The sequence below is a fragment of the Ammospiza nelsoni genome, chromosome Z (assembly GCF_027579445.1).
Source record: "Ammospiza nelsoni isolate bAmmNel1 chromosome Z, bAmmNel1.pri, whole genome shotgun sequence".
Lineage (NCBI taxonomy): Eukaryota > Metazoa > Chordata > Aves > Passeriformes > Passerellidae > Ammospiza > Ammospiza nelsoni.
The window spans coordinates 36,372,819-36,393,517 of NC_080669.1; the positions used below are offsets into that span (position 1 = coordinate 36,372,819).

The 20,699-nt window shown below is 36.6% G+C and overlaps 1 protein-coding gene across 1 annotated transcript in view; it reads right to left on the reverse strand.

Moving 5' to 3' along the window:
• The window catches only part of DENND4C (DENN domain containing 4C), a 52,254-nt gene that overhangs the window by 17,336 nt on the left and 14,219 nt on the right, over positions 1-20,699 (reverse strand). Inside the window, exons 10-23 of the mRNA XM_059491813.1 lie at positions 18,219-18,319; positions 14,974-15,192; positions 13,846-13,991; positions 12,695-12,730; positions 12,340-12,470; positions 11,368-11,500; positions 10,737-10,943; positions 9,500-9,628; positions 8,645-8,789; positions 8,165-8,311; positions 5,832-5,957; positions 4,864-5,004; positions 2,428-3,563; positions 1,366-1,546 (exon numbers count right to left, since the gene is read on the reverse strand). Of these exons, the coding sequence (XP_059347796.1) occupies positions 1,366-1,546; positions 2,428-3,563; positions 4,864-5,004; positions 5,832-5,957; positions 8,165-8,311; positions 8,645-8,789; positions 9,500-9,628; positions 10,737-10,943; positions 11,368-11,500; positions 12,340-12,470; positions 12,695-12,730; positions 13,846-13,991; positions 14,974-15,192; positions 18,219-18,319 (2,978 nt within the window). The remainder of the gene's footprint in view (positions 1-1,365; positions 1,547-2,427; positions 3,564-4,863; positions 5,005-5,831; positions 5,958-8,164; positions 8,312-8,644; positions 8,790-9,499; positions 9,629-10,736; positions 10,944-11,367; positions 11,501-12,339; positions 12,471-12,694; positions 12,731-13,845; positions 13,992-14,973; positions 15,193-18,218; positions 18,320-20,699) is intronic.

Below are 20,699 nucleotides of genomic sequence, written 5' to 3' on the forward strand. Positions count from 1 at the left end.
GTATATTGGCCAACTATAAAAAGTTGACTAGCCATGATTTCTTGAATAATACATCCATAAGTAAACAGTAAATGTAAGGACAGCACCAGGTGAGGTGTATGATACCAAAAATGCCATTACTGCACATAGATTTTCCACTTTTAACACCGAACTAAACCAAATTTTTTTTTATTGGTAATGCTAGATTTTATGATTATGAACCTTGTCCAGGACAAGGGGAAAAGGAGTTGGAATACATTCACTAGACGGAAATGGATGGGATCACTCCTAGAAGGCAAAATTATCAGAATTATTTTTTTACAAGCCCAAATTTTTCTCAAGAAAAGAAATCACCACCAGTATCCTCTCATCATAAAGAAGTCTCCTGTGTATTTTCAGCTTAAGATTATGTTTGTGAACAAATTTTGCATATCCTGTTGACTGCCACTCTTTATAGTTAGCTCTAATAACCCTCCTAACTAACTGGAACTAGAAGACATCTTGTCAAGATTTTGTGATATGGGGGCACTTTATCTCCACTATGCAAGACAGTTCTTCCTCTCTTGATATTTCTCTCTCTCTGTAAAGCAGACAGCTTTACCATATTTGCATCACTGAAGTATTGTATTACAAAGAGACCTAAACCAACCCCACAGCAGGTTCAGAAACACATCTTTTTTCTCAAAATAAGAATCAAATCTACCTGAATTAAATTTGAACTGAAAAATACTAGATTTATTTTTCCAGTTTTATATCTGGCAGAGAGGAGGGAAGGAAGGTTTGCAACAGGCTCACAGTCATGAACTATTTACCTACATAAGTTCAAATCAAGTATGTATCCAACAGTTCCTATTCCATGGTAAAGATGGATAACTTTTAGCATGTATTGCTTTAGGTTTTTTGTGGGCATGAACTACAGGGTTCTTTTGTTGATTTGGTTTTGGTGGGTTTGCTTCTTTCCTCCCTCAGATGATCTGTCTCTGGTTAGTTATGAAACTATTTGCAGTTGCCAAACTGTTCAGCTTTTCTCTACTAATATTTCACTATTAATACTTTCATGAGTTTACATGAATGAGCAGGTATTTCTTGCTATAACTAGCTAGTAATCTTCCTATCACACACACAGGAAGTATTTTATGGTTAAACTCCTGCATATTGTATCAGCTTTTTATACATTCAACAAAGAGAGAAGCATTAGCTACTTGCTACTGCAAGAGAACAGTATAGAATGGAAGTAAAAACTTGCTTGTAATACTCTAAAGGGCTTGAAATATTTTCACATTAACATAGCTTCCATTGTTTTGAGTGATTTCATACACAACAGTTTTCCCTGATTGTTGTATTATAATCAAATTATCAGAGGAAAATACAACCAAATAATCTCACCTGCACTGTAATGCTGTCTTCCTACATCTCCACCACTGCTGCTACTACCAAGACTAGTAGTGCTCTGTGCAAGCTCATTTGTAAGTAGGCCTGAGACTCCAGTTCTTGATGACAGATTATCTCCTAAAATACTATCTTCAAAGCCCACAGGGAAGTTATAGTCTGGTCGATGGCTTTCTTCCTTTAATGCAAGAAGAAAAAGTAGCATTTTTGAGTACCTCCACTTCCATTTTTATCCTAAAGAATAAATAATTAACTAGCAGATTAAGATAAATCTCATTGTAACAAAAATTACCAGATGTAAGATTAAACTTTGTAGCCTCAAAAAGATACTGGACAAAGCAGGAGGATATTGAAAAACTGACAAACTGAGTGACAAAACAATAGTGATATAAATTTATTCATTACAGACAGGAAAAATGATGCAGACACATCATTTGAAGGCACAATAACAAGACATCACAAAAAAAAAGAGGAAGTTACAATATTAATCTCTCTATATCTTCTCTCATTCTTGTCATTAGTATGTGAAATGTTTTACTCTGAAAAACACTCTGTTAGTCACAGAAGAACCATAACACTTAGTTTCCAAATTCCTGATAAGTAAATTTACTAGATCTCAGGCTGTACTTTATTACTTTCAACTTTGACCCTCACCAATCTGACTTCCTGGGTTTGTAATTTATTTTCACAACCTAGTTTTCTAAAGTAAGACAGGGCAATATGGCATCATTTAAGGTGACATACATTTGTACTTTTCAGGGTTTCTTGGTTTGGTTTCTTTACATATAAATAAAAAGATTAATAAAGAAATGGGAGATTTTTGTTGAGAACAAAAAGCTAAAACTTACTGCATTGAGACCATCTAATTTCCTTTTGTCTGAAAGGTGAGAGTTTTTTAATGGCAAGGAAAAACACCATAGATAAAGTGTAGTTTTATTAACTAATAAAAGTCAATACTTAATTAAAAAGTAAAAAACACCTAGAGAAGCAATCTTCTGAACATAGAAGTTAGCCCTCTAACTTTGCGTCCCCGAACTTTTCATACTGAAAAACACTTACCTCATCATCTGAGTAACTATATGCTGATGTTACCACTCCCCACATCTTACTGGCCACATTGGCAGCCTGCTTCATGCCTGATTTCAAAACATCAATTTTTGGTCCAGACAATATATTGTCTAACTTCAGACTGGATAAAGTTGTTACGACAGTTCCCAGTGAGCCATGCGGGGAAGAACGAGCCAGTCCTGTCAAAGATGATGACCGCTCCTTTTGAATTTGTGGGTGAGTTTGTTGCTTTGATCGTACAGTGAATGTTTTGGATCTGCAGACAGAAGGACTTCTTCGACTTTCATAACACTTGGAGGACGGCAGGATGGGATCCAAGGGCAGGCTTGACCTTCGCTCTTGGGAGTGACCAAGTGTACCAGAAGCTTCTGCTTCCTTATCTGGCTTGTGCAGTTCCATGCTGGGAAACTTACTACCCAAGGGGTTCTTCAAATTCATATAGCTCTCTATTTCATCTGCCAAATTACGTGCTGCAACTGGTGACATCAACTTTTCCCCAGATTCTGGATAACCTGGTTGTATGCTGTCAGTAGCTAGCAAAGACAGAGGGTCCAAGCCTACTTCAACATCTTCCCTTTCAATAGGCTTAACCACTCCATAAAAGCTATTTCTTTTAGCAGTTGCATCTTTGGATTCAGGTTTCTGGTTTTTAAACTCAGCTGACTGCTCAAGATTTATGTCTTCCACTGTGGTCATGTTTCCATCTCGTCCATTCTCAAGATCCTCCTGTTCTTCCCCAGGTTCTTCCAGCACTGGTGAAGACCTATGTTCTAGGTCCCAATCACTCTGAGTCACACCACTCCAAGTGCCACTCATGTCAGAAACCTGCTGGTCAGTGATATTTTCAAAGCTGTGGGATTTAGGTGAAGTTTTGGTCCCAGATAAAGCTGCTGTTAAGATCTTGGCATCTGCTCCCATCATTATTGCTATTTCTTTAGAATGCAAGTCCAAGCTGCCTTTTTTCAGCAGCATTCCAGCTCTGCTTTCACTACTGAAACTGCAGCTTCTCTCTGAAAACAGTTTTTGTCTCTTCTGTCTTTTTTCACTTGTCTTCTTAGAAGAAACATCACCAAAGACTGAATCTTCAACTGAATCCTGAGTTATGAACAGTGGGCTAGAAACTGTTTCTGAAAGAGAAAATGCATTAATAATATGGTATCCATAGCCACCAAAAATGCTTATTTCCTGAAACCATGTGAAATCTCCTTAATCTCCTTACATAGAGAAGACTGGGAGTACTACATTTCCAATATATCCATTCAGAAGTTACACTAGCATGAACACGTTATTTCACTGCAAAGACATCCTGCATATCAAAAGCCACCTACTCTTTGGAATCAAAGCTGCTTATGGCTACGTTCTTTCCCTGTGCCAACACCCAGAGAGTAAGTACTACATCCATGAACTAAAGGAAACTACAATTTTAAATAAAAGTTACTCTGGTTGGTTTTGGTTCCCCCCCCCCCCCCCCACAAGAGCTACATTCAAGATCGAAACACCAAACACCATAGTTCATTCTGGTTCTGAAAAAAAACTATAATGTGTGTCTGGTCAATACAGATGCATTATTTAATTTATGACACAGATGTATATTTAGAAAATACTAATTAAGTTTAGTATGTGGAAGCCATAAATAAATCTTATAAATGTTCCTATTTCCTATGGGTAATTTGGAATATTTACTACCTAGACAGTTGTGTTAGCAAAGTAAAAATCTTCATAAGTATGGAAATTCTACTATATTAGGACCTCAAGAGAAGACGTGTTGCACCACATCCACCTGCTGGAGAATGTTTGAGTCTCACATAAATGCTGCTTCTTAGCTAGACATGTGTTCTCATAATTGCCAAAATGTTCCAACAAACTTCTTACCTGCAACTCTAATCTGTGCTATCAAGCTACACTGAAGCTGGACTACCTTATCTTAGTAAAAAACGGACAGAAAGGCAGAAAAAAAAAATGGATCCCCAAGATTTGGCTTTTATATATCCATAAATCTTCTTCATCACAAATCTTGAGATAAGTAAATAAATTTTGTATTGCACAAAGACAACACACATTGTTCCTGCATTACAGAATGGCAATGTAAGCTGCAGGAATAGAGACAGACTTGTCCAAGATCAGCAAGGTTTAGATGACAAAATCAAGACTGGACACACTATTTCTCTTTGTTTCCTACTGTATTACTGAAACACTCTCAGTGCAGGGCAGGGAAAATCTTGATTTCAGTCTACAGAACAGTGATTTTCAACCTTAGAATCTAGAGGTTCCTTCTATATTACCTGCACAGGGTAATGGTGGAAAGCAAACATTGTGCAAGACATCTGCACCTTGAAAGAAGTTCTATTTCTTTTCATAATATGAAACAGATTGCAAAACACTACAGCACAACAAGATCAGGACTTTAGCAAGCTCTGTTTCACTCACCATCACTGCCCTTCCTTCCATTGCTATCAAAAATGCCTGATGGAACTTTCACAATACTGTTACCCCAAGCAGGTGGATCAGCTGGACTCGGAGTTTCTATATTCAGCTGTTGCTTTTCATAAGATTTTTCTGTACAAATCTCTGCAAGAAAGAGAATGTGAACATTAGGAGATAGATAGATATGGATATATAAAGTTAAGATTTAACTTAGTAATTATTTGCGCTGGTACATAAAATATAAACTCCAACTGTCACCTTATGTAATAACAAACTAAAGGATCAGTCCTACTAGGTACTGAGCATTTCCTGGAAGCAATACTCAGAAAGGTTGCCAGCATTATGCAGAGAGTGCTTAGCTGTTCACAGGGTTATAGCATTTGCCAATTTCTCCCCATGGTATTTTTTCAACTAACCAAAGTATAATAAGAACAGCAGTTCACAGATTTTCATGCAGGGCAATTTGTTTAATGAGAGCTTTAAAAGCCCTAACTCACATAATGGATCTCATAACTCAGATATGAAACAAATTTAGTAAGGAAAACAACAAAATACAGAAAAACTAAGGGCAAAATTTGAACAGAAGACAGGAGATGATCCTAAGACTGTCTATAGCTGGGAAGAGTTTGTGAGAAAAAGTAGCGCCTTTTATTAGGTCAACAGGTACAGCTAAAATAATTATCAAGATTTCAAACAGATAAAAGAGGGAAATTGAATGTAAATTACTGCATGCCCCAACATTTGTCCATTTTTTCCATCTATATTAAGTTGATCTAATAAAAGGCTATTTCTACCTATACACATTCCACTCCTATAATTTAGGACATAGAAGTAAAATAACTATATGAAATCTACCGTATTCTGAGCACTGGAATACTATTAATTCAATACACTGAGCATCTGTGGTATTCTAATGCATGAAACACATTTATTATCAAAAGCCTTCACCAACATAAACATGCATACTTAACCTCCTATTAAGTCTTCAAGGTTAGAAGAAATATCTTTCTCTACGTGTGTTTCAGTTGCAGGAAGACTATCCTCACCATGTCTCAAGAGTTCATCCTTGGATCTGTAACCCTGGTCTGAATGACCACCTGTTACAAAAAATACAAACACATGCTTCAAGCTCATTCTCCCTTCCTAAATTTGTTTTCAATAAGAAAATAAAAGATCTGAAATTTATTTGTTTCACATGTTATCTCTCCAGAAAAGTTCATGTTAAGATCTCCAAAATGTCTAATTTGTGGAAAGACCTACTCAACTCAGTGATGATAATACCAGAGATAATTCAGCTATACTAATCCAAATTTACTTTTCTAATTATACTAAATATGAGTTATTCGCCTAGGAGCACTATGGTGACTAACTATTTTTAATGCACTGTATCTGCTCTCCTTCCTTTCCTATCACATTAGCATGAAATATTTATCTGCTGGGTAGGCTAAATTCTCAAATGCATTAACAAAAGAAATTTAGACAAGCACAGCCATAACTGAGCAAGCTTCTAACAGTGAATACAGCCCTGGAAAAAACCTGTACTATAAACTGTGCTATATCTTTGCACTGTATGCCAAAGTATAAATTGTAATAGAAAAAAAAGTAAAACTACAAAGATTTTTTTAAAAGTCTGTTCCTCTGCTATACTAGTTAAGCTTGCCAGCTGTAACTCACTAAAAACCCAAAAGTTTACAGTAATCAAAGAAATCTGTCACATGAAAAAATACAGAAAGTCTCTTTTCTCGGTTTTTTTTTATCTGAAGTGCTGCTGCATGTGCAAAAAGACAAAAATTCTACATGGACACATTTCACAGCAACATGTTAAACTGGATTGTTCATATACTTCAGAGTACCTACTAGCACTCATTACTGAAACAAAAAAGATCAAAGTAAGTTATTGAGTGTGAAAGGTGTTAGGAAGCTCCATAAAATTTGGGTGACAGATACCATTCATCTACCATACATATCACTGCTATTTATTTTACCAACAAATAACAACTATGTTAAAAAGAATTAAAAATCTGAGCAGCCATCAATTAATACATTTTGCTACTATATTAAAAACTTTATATATAGAACATTGAGTTCTGACATTCGCAGGTGATTATTTTTTCCTCTGTCAGATTTTCAGTAATGTTAGTATCCCTGCCTTGAGCAGAAGTATCAATACCCCATCAATAAATGGGTGAATTACCTGCAGGAGTAATATTCAAGGGTAGAAATAATGCACACGTGCATCCAAGGCTTCACACCATAAGTCTGCACCCCACACCGTGATAGCCAAGGACAAATGCGGCACCCAAGAGACAGCAAAGAGCAAAAAGCAGAGCAACAAAGAGCAGAGAGAAGGGAAGTTCAGTAATCTAGGCAGACATATCAGATGAAGCACAGAGATCAGACTCAAAGTTCTCTTTACAGAAGGGCTCAAGATATTAAAAACATGAAGAGTGTGCAAGAATAATTTTGTGCATTAAGTTTTGAAGTACACACAGAAAGGAAGTTTAGTTGAAACTGCACAGGTAGGATGTGATCAGTACTAGAGCAGATAAGAAGAACCATGCATTTTGTCCTGTCATCCTAAATGATTAACTTCCTGTGTACTCTTTTCACTTCAGTTTGTCAGGAGGAGTGCACACTATGTTTAACGTGGAGTTTTCCTCCAGCTTATCACCTGCCTTTCCATTCCCACAGTGTCTCCTGAAAACCGTATGACAAGGTTCTGACAATTTCTGTATTTATTTCAAAGGTTAGCCACTACTATTAAGACACTTGAATACGGTGTTTAAAAGCATAGTTTTACCATAACCTAACATAACATACTAATTGCATGAATGCTAATTAGACCTTTCTGAGATGTTATCAAGGAAAAACATTTTCAAGTGTTACCTTCAGATCACCTCACCAAACATCATTCTTTTCACAGAAAGATTTTACTGACATGGACTACCACTTCTGTGAATAAATGACAGCATGCAAAAATTAAACAGCCTCATATGTCAGAGGCTTCATACCTTTTCTGAAAGTTAACACAAAAAGCAGGGTACGTGAGACCACAGCAAAACATTTCTTTTCATATAACAGTATTTCTGCTATGGTACATTCTGAATTAAAGCATGATGTGAAGTAAAGGAGAAATGTTCAACAATAGTGTGCAACAAAGTGTACTTTTTTATGCAAGTTAACTCCACACTTCTCTACAGCCTCAAGAAGGGAAAGCAGTAGTTGTAAAGGGGAAATCAACAGGAGACTACAAAATTTAGCCTTTTGGGGAACTGTAAGTAGTAAACCCAGCAGAATCTAGTACCTGTGCTAGAGTGATTATCAGCGGAATCAAGCCTGACTAAGTCACTGACGAAGAGGGTGTGCTCCCCACTGTTAGCATCATTAGAACTATCCACGCTACCATGGCTCACCATGTCCCCATCACTTCCACCCGTGGGACTCCGCAGAACTAAAGACATGAACAAGAGCTGGTTAGTAAGAGAGGACTTAATTATTCAGATTTTTAAATAAATCTAACCTCTTCAGACAACAGTAAACACTTCTGCTCACACATATCAAATAAGAGTATGAGATTCTGACAACAGAAATCAAGATAATTAATTCTTCAGTATGCAAAAGACATTCTAATCCTGTTATAAGCATCAAGTTGGCAAATATCAATTTTTATACATTTAAGGACAGATTTTCCACTTTCAAAAGCCACAATGTTAGCTGCAATCCCTCTGAAAGTACGTTATGCCCTTGTTCACCAGAAAAAAATCTATTTCAACTAAGTCTTTACCTGGTATCACAGGCACTTGTGGGATCTGCATTGATTTCTTCAGGCACTGCCTAAACTGCACTGTGCCATGAACTACATTTCGTACCTTTGTCCACAGGAATATGCCACTGCGGTTACCACTAGGCCAAGAAGACTCTAAAACCGCCTGCAGAAAGAGACATTTTGCAATAACAGAAAACAGTATGAAAGTTACATTAAAAAAATTAGTACGGTGAGAAGCTTCACCCCTGCCACCAATAAAAAAAGCATTTAATGCCAACCATGTGAAGTAGGACAAAAACCTGAATTTTTATGAGCTCTTCCCTTTTATTCCACAGGTCAGTACAAAACAGTTGAGTATAACCAGACAATGGATTAAAATTATTTTAATTAAACAAGGTGGGTTTTGTTCTTATATTTTGATAGTAACAGACGACCATAGTAACACCTCCTTTCTTTTTCCTTTATATAGTTTACCATGAAGTGTCATCAGGAACTTGGAAGCAAGGAAAGAGAGGGAGGCTACTTCAAGTTGCCTAATTCCAGCCTTCATCCATTCTGGATCTTGCTATCTTAAAGAATACACCTTAGAATAGATTTATTGGATGTGGAAGCACTAGATGGTTCCAAAATTTGAAAATGGAAACAGTGTAAATCTGTATTTCAATAGAATTTTTGGTTAGCCAAACAGCATGGGAATGTAAATTTAACATTGTAGAACCATTTAGTGTAGATTCAGTCATTCTGTAAGCATGTCCAAAAGGATGGCTTGACTAACAGAACCAGCAAGTCCAAGTGAAGAGCTGCAAGAAACAACCTTAAAAACATGCTACCGGACATTGGGAGTGACAACTGCAAAAGGCACTGGACCCTTACCTTATTGTAATAACCATAGGTGATGGCATTTGGCTGTATTCCAGCATTTTTCATTTCAAAAAGAACTCTCACAGCCTGAACAGGCTGACCCCATAGTCCACAGAGCTGCATTACTACTCTGTAACAGACCTGACAAGATACAGAAATGTGTAAATGGACTAAAGACGAGAATTTTGAAGTGTCTTAACCTCTTTCCTGATTTCCAACTTTTACGCATGTAAAAAGAAAAACTAAGAACAACTAGTTAGTCCATAACATGCTACAGCCAGAAGAGGGAGCAAAAATTAAAGAACAAGTCACAGAAACTGAAATGACATCAACAGTCACACTGTTGACCATGTCAATTTTTTTTTTCCACTCAGGTCTGTTGTTTGAGAAATAAAGGAGATAAGGTGCCTGTTGGAGAATTTTGTTCAGACATGGCTTATAGAGTTTTCTTCAGACATGCCATAATCACATACAGCTGGTTAAAAAGTAAAAGGCAGCTGTAAGCAGCAAGTTCTCAGGCTCGTTTCTGTAAACAGCAGAAGTTCTCAGGTTGTTTTTTAATAACAAGTAAATACCTTGTCCTTGGATAGTGATGGGAAAGCAGAGTGACAAACATGGAGGCCTTGAGAACAGTCAATAACAGGATGAGAAAAACAAGTTATGGTCTCAATAAGAAACCACCGGTATTGAAAACAAAAGGAGGGGTTGGTGTGTAATCTGTAGCCAATATGTATGAACTTAATTAACACGATTATAAAAATGTGCATGCTGGATAAATAAATTGGAGTTCGATGCTGATCAATTAAGATGGGTCGGCTCCCTTCGCTTCCTCAGGTGCCCACATGAAAAGCATGACAACTTGCTGCTGTGTGCCAGGGGATACTACTGAAAGAATTGTATGCTGCACACAAACCCATCATCCCTTCAGTGCAGTAAGGCTGCAAAGCACTAATTAAAGTGCAATAAAAACCAGGGATATTCAATAACTTCCTTCTGGAAGTCATCTGTGAGAAGACTAGCAACACTGAGTTGGAGTAGACCCAGCATACACTATACCGGGGATAAAAAAGAGACTAAATTTCCAGTTGCTGTAGTTAATTTCCAGTTGCTGACTTGAGATGATTTTAAGGTGGCTTTAAACACAGGTCCAACCATATGTATGCTTAACCTGGTGGTGTCAGCAAAACACACTGTGGTTGCACCTTGTCTTCTATTTCACAGTCATGGTAACTTTTTGATTTGCACTTGCCTCATCTAGTGGTTCTACTTCGGTTTTCCTCATTTTAATCAGAACATCATATGCCTGTTGCAGTGCTTTGACCTTGGGATGTGCAACTCTGACATAGGCTGGCAGGCAAATAAACCATAGGCTGTAACTATGACTGAAGAGACACTTAGCCCACTGAGAGGGGCTTACATAATATTTCTTGGCTAATTTATGGGCTGTTTTTATCTCCTGTAAGGGTGAAACAAAACACAAAATCAGATAAAAGACATAAGATCTTGAATCTAAAAATCTAACTTAGATGCTGGCTTCTGAGCATTTAATAAAAATAGACACATATTCAGCTTAAGATGCCTTTTTACCATTCTCTTATTAAGATGCTCTGCAAACAAACTCTAGCATCAGGATCAATCTTTTTTTCCCACACTAAGCATTAATTTCAATTTAATTTTATATTACAGTCTAAATCTTAAAAATGCATTTGACAATAAACTGTAATCTGAGATGGTAATTTTTTAATCTCTTCTGTTTCTTTTATTTGTAAGTTAGAGAGACCAAGTCTCTAACTTATAGTATAAACAGGCAGTGGCAGTTTTACCAAGAAAATTTGTATCTTTCAGTGATCACACAGTGATTACAGTGAGACTCATCTGACCTGTTTTGTCCTCTTTGCCATGAGTGCTGGACTATTTGAAATGCTGTTTCCAGCTGGGTGTCTGCTGAAGGAGAGCTTGAGCTCCTGTGGCCTGTCAAAGAGCTTGAAATCTAGCCGTGGGAAGTTTTTATAGCTATATGGATGATTTAAAAAAAAAAAAGAAAATAAAAGTTTTTCACATACCTGCTCATAGCAGGAAAGCCATACAAAGACAACTGATATGGGGAAAAATAACAAACAGGAGAATAAAGAACCAGGAGAAAAATAAAACAGCAAGATACTTTTAGCCTTATTCACAAATATACTACAAGAAGATGCCTTGGACATTAAGCCCCCAAAGACAATGGAAATAAGAACCAGACTGCTAACCATGTCACGAAGGTCAGGAGAGCACAGATGTGATTAACAAGGACAACAGCAAAAACCAGAACACTCATGATCCCATGATCAAGAGAGACAGGAAGAAGGGAAGAAACAAATTGCACCCAGTGTGTCTGAAACTCCACACTTCTTGCACAGGGCTGAAAAAGACTGAATGCAAGAAACCTGAAAAGCGGAGCACATGTTTTGCTTTTTTGGTTCACCATCTGCAGATCAATAGTACTCGGTAGAGTCATAACCCACCCTTCATCATTCCCAACACGGAACAAAGAGCACTGCACTTGCTACAAAATACACACAAATGGTTCAAACAGGAAGAAGGACACTGAATACATGCAGAAAAGTATTACTATAAAGGTGGCAAGAAGTTATTGAAAAATTAATATCATATTCCACATGCCCTTACATATACACACCCAGAACACTGATTTCTAGAGGTTAAGAAACTTACCAGATTCTGGGCAGTTCATATCTTTCAAAGAGTTGTTCTGAATGCTGTCTTAAGGCAAGTCTTGCACCAGCACAGAACATCTGCCCTGCTAACCATCATAGACACCCTAGTTTCACTCTATGTGACTGTCTAACTTGTACCTGTATTTTGGTACTCGGTCCTGTCCATCATCAGCTGGTGGTTCTGGTGGCATTATGAACACTGTGTGTTCACTTTTTTGTGACTCATCAAGCTCAATCAAGCGTGTATCTTCAACAGAATCTACATCAACCTGAAAACAGAGTTTGGACATTAAGTACAGAGTTTATCTTTGTAACAAAATGTCCTTTACAATGTCAATTATGTTGGAATATGTAAAAATATATATTTAATATACACTGTATTTGTATATAAATTATACTTGTTCTAATTACTCAAATATCAAGTCTACAGCCTTGTATTTGCATTTTCATTTCATGATCAGATATTCCTAAACATTTTCAAGGGCAAAAGTACCTTCTCTCCTTTTTCCGTTCCTTTATCTGGAAAGAGCTGGGAAAAGAAAAAAAAGATTAAGAGTTTCTTCTCAATTCAAAATCAAAATCCTAAATAATTATATTAAACCTGTGCTACTTGCTAAAATATTAAAGAAGAAATGGCAATTTTCCATATAACTATAGAAGCAATTCACCTCTTTTTCAAATACTTCAGTGAAGAATCAGCAGTAATCAGTAATTCAGTAATCAGCATACTTTCAATCTGCTGACATTATCTACTGAATACAAAACCCTTAATCTATCAAAGGAAAACGCTTTCATTTTATTTAGTTGAGAGAAATTCCTGTTTTGCAGCTTTTTCCAATATGACAACCTGCAGTAATAAATTATTAACAAAGTATTCTCTAGATGTATACTCCACATTTAGCATAGAAAAGGAAACGCAAATAAACTTTTGTCCATTCACAAATATTAATCTAATTAGAATCAATACTAAATCAAAGACTCACAGTCTATAATAACTTGTTAATTTGAAGGCTCAAAAACTTATTAATATGAAGGCTCTCCCAAAAAGAATCATGTACATATGCCTTAAAAAAAATACAATTCTATAACTTGTAACTTTATTATTGTAAACTTGGAATTGCAGAGATGAGGCTATAAACTCCATTACCTACCTAGACCAAAACTATACTGATGTGACTACAATAAAAAAAATAAAAAGAAAATAAAGGAGCAATCTTTCTCCTAAAACATGCATGTAATGAGAAAACTACATAAACCAGTCCTGACCACATCTGAAACACTAGGCATGTTTAAAGTTAAAATTGTGGGAAAAACTACAATGATGTTTTTGGTCATGGCAGATGACCACTGGTAGCAATTCTACATTAGAGAGAGGAAATGGATGGTATTTTCCTGAAGTGTCAGCTACTGGCGATTCTCACATTATCTTATATATTGAAATCCTACAGGCCTTTAATTGAAATTTTCTCCAACAACACAGGAATTATGATCACACAAGAAGATGAAGAAAGGAAAAAGCAATAACCACCAAGAATTCCAATCCTTTTGAATACTCCCTGCAGAAGTTATGTACCTTCCCAACTAACGGACAGGACAGTAACACAAAGTGAACAGAAGAATATTATGTAGTAGTATATTTTTCACCTTTTCTATGCAGTCATCAAAAAATGCCAAGCCAGTATCCTTGTCACTCACAAAACTGCACTCTTCAATAAAGCGGCTGAATATCTGTGTCTTGGTGAGATGCGTGTAAAACTTTGTATAGGCCCGGTCTCTGCTTTTTAAAAATCCTGGTAATAAAAGGGAACACACAACTAAATACCAGTTAAAGTTCCATAAGAAATTAATACATGAAATGAGTTAATAAACATAAATCACATAAATCAATAATCAATATAAATTACTGAAGAGGCTAATACATAAGTATTTGCTTTATCAATAACAACTACTTATATCTATTTGCATTTGGAAGATTAACAGCATTTTTAATAGCTATTTTTTTTTACATCCTTGGCCACTAGTCACACCCATGTAATCCTTTCTCACTCTGTTTGTTGATTCATTGCACAAAAAAAAGATTACCTTGTATAAAAGCATCCAACAGCTAAAACAATACTAAAATAAAAATTACGTTATTCTAAAAGGTGATGGGCTTGATAAAATTGAAAACTCTACAAATGATTACCTAAAAATCTCTTCTCAAATATCTTACCCAGTAATTCTTAAAAAATCAACAACCCCAAAAGAAGAAACAAGACCCAAAACACCACCACAGACAAAACCCCTGTGACATTTTATGTAGCATCTGACTCATGAACAGATCTGAATAGTTAACAGCGATAAGGGAAGTGACATTTGCCAAGTATCATTTATTGCTTGCCATATTTCGGATTTCTGCCCCATTTTCTACTATTTTTCCATTTCTATCAAGATCATTACTGAGCTTTTAGCACTTTTGCATCATAGAGGCTGAGAAATATTTTTTAATTCCCAAGAGATGCCCTTGCAGAATATGCCATGATGAGAGGGAACCATGCTACTAAAAAAAAAGCTTTTTCTAATACTGGAGCTAGGGCAAACCTGCAGTCCTATATGTATGTATCTGTGTTCCAATCAACTCTGAATAGCTTAACTTTAGACAACTGCAATTTTAAATATTGCCAAGAACTGTACAACCAAAGGGAACTTTGACCTTTTACAGTTATGCAGCTCTTCAGCTCTGAAGTTGTAACACTGCCAATGCTATCAGCAGCTTGTTTGCCTCACCCTCACCTTGATGATCAAACAATGAATCAGCAGCAGTTGCTTTATTTGAAGGTGCCTGTGTGATTGGCTTGAGGAATGTTCTGTAACCCTTCAAAATAGATGCCATGAAACGGAGAAATGCTTCCTGGATCAACATCTCAAGTTCTATCATCTTCTTATGCCAGGAGAAATCTGCCTCTATAGGAGTCATTTCCACTGCAGAGCCTTCTTGAGTCTTCCTGTGAACTAGCAATGAGCAACACATACAAGCCTTTAATAAAGATTCAGTGCATTAAAAAAATTGTTTCTATTTGCCCATGTTCATAAGTGATAAGCACTAGAAATCCCGTGATTATTTTCCAGTTGAATGGGTTGACATTAAAGGTTACCTCAAAAGTGTATTTTCCTAACTCATGTAGCAGTCTGTGACACAAAACAAGGATGTCAGCTCAGTTAATGTTACTTCATACTCAACTGAATATAGTCTTTAAATATAAACACAAAGCACCATGTGTGGTAGTTTTTTACACTCCCTGGCCCAGCCAAGCTCCTTTTGGGCTGCTTTACAACCTCCTGTTTCCTCAGGCATTCTCTCTCGGCCTTAGCAGTTCAGGTCCCCTTCAGCTCACCAGAAACACTGGCTGTTCTCAGGAACTGCTGCTGCTTAAAAAACAGTTCTTACCTAATGGATAGTCTTGGAACACAATTTGACTGAATCATAGCTTAAACAGATTATTATTATTATAATAATTATTATTATTATTACTACTACTACTGGACTTTTTAGGAAAATTCCAGTAGTTTTCAGTCCACAGGATGAAGACTGACAGATGACTGAAGATATTAATTTTGTGACACTATGAAGATTAGTCCTAAGCCAGGTCCTCTTAGCTCTACCTGGGCAGCCGTGACTGCACCAGCACCTAATTCTCAGTGGGACCTCTCTGAGCCCACCAGCTCTCTAGTTTGCCATGCCATACTCTGAGGACCACAGCTGAAACCTGCTGACAGGGTCTGCGCTATCCCCTCCAGTACTGGGTACCACCCAATCCTCAAAGCTCAACCTGTCACCCCTTGAGTGTTGTCAGGGGATGGGATTACCTCACTGAACTCAAAGTGAATTTTCAACAAGTACATACACATTTGCATACAATTCTTTGGGTCTGTGTGCATGTGCCTATCAATGGATTTAAACACACAATGGCAATACAGTGTCAATATTTCCATCTCAGATCTGTAATGAAGTTACTGTGGTGCTTACAGTAAATCTTGAATCACTTTGTAAATGTTATATCAGTCAAGGACTAAGTGGTGCTAAATCCTTTAGACAAACCTGGGGCTTAGTTTGGATTTGGCCCCTTGGTCTAAGGCTGACTTTGGATTCAGTTGCACCTAGGCTCCATCAGGAATTCAGAAAGCAAGTGGGTCCTCTCTGACTCTTGAGGACCTCTTTACTCTACAGAAGCGCCTCCCCTAGCTGTTTATACCCTTGCACTTTTGCATTTCCAGACTTTGTTAAAATCATTCTACCTTGATTCTAATCTGATTTTTCTTTCGTTCGTCATCAGTGATAGAGTGAATCTTGCTACTGAACTTTGTTGTGCTTTTGCAAATTCATATTAAGCCTGCTTTTGCCAATAGCTTTGTCGCTGATTCTTTAAGTGACCTAAACCGCTCATTTATTATACCATGTTTTTCCTGTTCTGAAGAATACACATCCAAAACTACTTTTCTAACATCAATCCTAACATTTTAGTGCACCAAATGGTGAAAATAAGTAAGTGACATGTAGAGTTTACTCTTGCATTCTTAAAAAACCAGCAGCAGGTATTGCTGAACATAACAGTTCCACACTTATAACAAAAATCTCAGTTATAATAATAAAATATCTCTACATAAATATAAATAAATATTACAACACAGCTATTATAATATTGCCAAATAGAAGAAAATATTTAACAGAGACCACTGGTTGTGCTCAAGACAGAATTAGGAAGTAATTCCTAATGAACGATATGCACTGCTGATAAACATAAAAGTTAAGATTTTCTAACAGATGAAGTAAAGGCTATTTGAAAAAAAAATCATAGAAAACTAAGGCAGGAACACCTATCTCTTAATTAATATCATTTTTTGCTTTTGTCATTTATGAATTTTCTGTATCTTAGGTACACCTATAAGGTCATTATAGTTTCCTTCCCCACAACAATATAACTTTACATACCCTGAACCATCTTACCTGAAAGAATCTATTTTCAGTTAGAAAGAAACAATACCTGAAAACTGTTACCAGTTAGAACTTTGCTCTTCTCTGTCAAAGACATCAGACTGAATACAGCCAGTCATTATTTTTCTTTTGACAAAACCATTTGCCAAAAATTAGCTACTCTGTTATTGTGGTAGAAAAGTCATTATCTAAGCTATTCACAAGCACTGGACCCAGGCAACTACCATCCCATCAGCCTCCCTTCTGTGCCTGGGAAGCTCATGGAATAGATCATCCTAGAAGCTATGCTAAGGCACAGGGAGAACAGGGAGGTGACTTGAGACAATAGCACAGCTTCACCAAGAGCAAGTCCTGCCTGCCCAACCCAGTGACCCTCTGTGATGCAGTGACTACATCAGTGGGCAACAGAAGGGCTAGAGATCTCTAGAACTGTGTAAAGCCTTTGACATAGACCCCCACAACACCTTCTCTCTAAACTGGAGACAGATGGATTTGACAGGTGGACTGCTAGATAGATAAGAAATTGGTTAGTCCCATCCAGAGGTTAGTGGTGAATGGTTTAGATCCCTGATGGACATCAGTGGCGTCCCTCAGGCATCCATATCAGGGTCTGTGTTGTTTATTATCAATAACACAGCCAAAGGGATCGAGTGCACCCGCAGCAAGTCTGAAGATGACATCAAGCTGAGTGATGCTGTTGACATGCCTGAGGAATGGGATGCCATCCAGAGGGACTTGAACAAACTCAGGAACTGAGCCCATGGAAATCTCGTAAGTTTTAACAAGACCAAGTGCAAGATGATGCACCCTGAGGTAGGGAAACCCCCAGTACCAGCACAGGCTGGGGGATAAACAGATCTCTGCCAAGGACGTGAGGGTGCTGCTGGATGAGAGGCTGGACATGACCATGACTAAAGAAAAAAAAAGAGATTCAATTCTAAGAATTCATATTTAAAGAGTCTAACAAAAAAATCACACTGCATGTGATAGGAGGAAATCATTACATTTATATACTACTCAGAAGTTCTTATTGCATCTATTTCACCTGCTGCAAGCTGTTGGTGCAGTTTCTTTAAGGTGCTGAGAAGACTTTTACATGGCTTTTTAGGGAACTGCTTCCAGTTGGTGTTCTTCTTATCATCTGATCTAAAGCACAGGAGAGATAAAAAGGACATATAAAATAGAGACAATATAAAAAAGAATAATGTGAACAGCTTTAAGTTGCTTCATTTACAGAAGATGGTACCTTAAAATTATTTTGAAATCTTGTCACTGTATCTATTTGTTAAAAATAAAAATTGGGACTTACATAACACAGAATTTTATTTATTCAGATACACAACAGTATAAAGTGAGTAATGAGTAGAGTTTCCTCCAGTCTGCAAGGAGATCTGCCTTCAGATTAATTTAGACTCTGTAGACAATTTCTCTTTCAGATTTTTTATCAGCCTTACCAATATTATTGAAGCACATTCTTCTGTATGTGATTATTATACAAAGTCTGTTTCTAGACTATGCCAGTCCATAAATCGGACACACTACTGCTCCTTCAAATAAAGGCAGTTCTGAGTACAACATGTTACTGAAAGAAGCCAGATCAGTCTGACAACTTGATGATCATACAGAACTTTGCTATATGTCTATGGCAACCCAGTTCCATCTTCACAGTCTAACAGGTACTAGAAAGACTGGGAATTCAGTTCACAGCTGGAAAATTATGTGGTTGATTAAGCAGTGGGGTAAATTGCTTAAAGGGATGCTCATCTACTTTATGGACAACAACAGATAAAATATAAATAAAATTAAAGGAATAAATTCCAAGAACTCTTATGCCTCTTTCTGGAAGGTAGAAGATGGGAGAGAATTGCTGTTACAGAGAATATAACAAACCTCTTTGCCCTGAAACCTAACCACTTATTACTACCCAAGCTGATACTGGGACTAGTTGTTTTTGCACTTTGCATCTGTGAAATACTTGTTCCATTATTATTTGCTTTATTGGCATAAACAGAAATATCTTAGAAAGGAAGCCAAAGTTCATGCAGTTGAAGAAAAAATTTCATCCTTTTGGATGCCTTTGCCCATTCTTCCCCCACAATAATGGCATGCCTATAAACAATATAAGTAGTACCATTCCAAAAGTGACAGGAAAAAAGTCCTGCTTAGAAAATAAAACAAACTTTCAAATCTTTGCCCTAAAAAGGCTAGCCAACATTGAAGGCTCATTAAGTATCACAGAGAGAGTTAAAAAAATTAAAAATAATAAGGAAGATGCTGAATGAATAAAAGATATTTTTACTTATTTTTAAATTACTTTATTTTATTTTAGATATTTAGGTATTTTATTTATTATTTATTTTGACTAAAAGGTATTTAATATTTTTGGTACAGCTTACGAAAGCAGCATACTTGCTCTAGAAATTGATTTTTCTATTAAGCAGTCTTTCCAAGTCAGCAACAGTGCTATTAAATGCTTTTACACCTAAACAAGCAAACAAATAAATCAAGCACTACTGCATTGCCATAGAACTAAAAAGGGCCAGAAACTGATGTGGATAAAATCAAATGAAAAAAAAATCTTTATTCAGTAACAACACAGTATTTTCATAATTCTATATTATTTTCAACACAAAGTGCTTTATGGAGATTTGGGCTTACTTACACACCTCAAAAACTGAAAGATACATTCATTGCCAGGTTAAAAATGCTTCATAATGCAGCTACCAATATCTCACATTTACCAAAGTCAAAAGTTACAGATGCCAAACTCCTCTGGAAGTCAAATATCTATAGATAAGATAAATAAAAAATGGGCAGCAAAACCAGAAGAGATAAATTCACTACTGAAAGAGAAATGGGCTTATAAGACAGTAAAAGAAAGGGTGGGAAAGCCTTTCCAGCTGACTGCCTCATAAGAGGTCAGCCACTAGTAGATTTTTAGTTCAACAACCAATCCAAGTAATGTTGGTACTTGGTCTTTCTAACAGTCCTAAAGTATCTTGATATCCCTAACTCCCTGCAAATTTTCCTGGTTTCATCTCTATTTTTCTGCCACACAACCCTCTACTTCCATTCTACTTATGAACAAAAATACTGAGGTATTTTTCCCTGCAAGTATCTTCCAATGATTAAATTATCTGTCATGACTTTATTCAATACATTCTTCTTTCACAATACCTACAATTATTCTCTTGGTGGCATAATACTTTGTTATAAACTGATGAAAATTATTTTTGAAGTGTTTTTCATGGAGAGTTAGGGGAAGGAGAAAAAAACACCAGACAGAAAAAACAAACACAATTTGTTTCATTGTTTACCATTTCCTGTGATGCTACTAACAAAAAAATGAATGTCAGTAATGTAAAGGAAACATTGGCATCAGTAGAGGAAGGGTCCTTCTGAGACAGTAAAAATCCAGTAAGCATTTCACTGTTCCACTGGTCAAATTACTAACTCTAACGCAAGTGAGTAAAAAAAAAGTCAAGAGTTAAAAAATTACATGGTAAGTAAAACAAAATTTGCACAA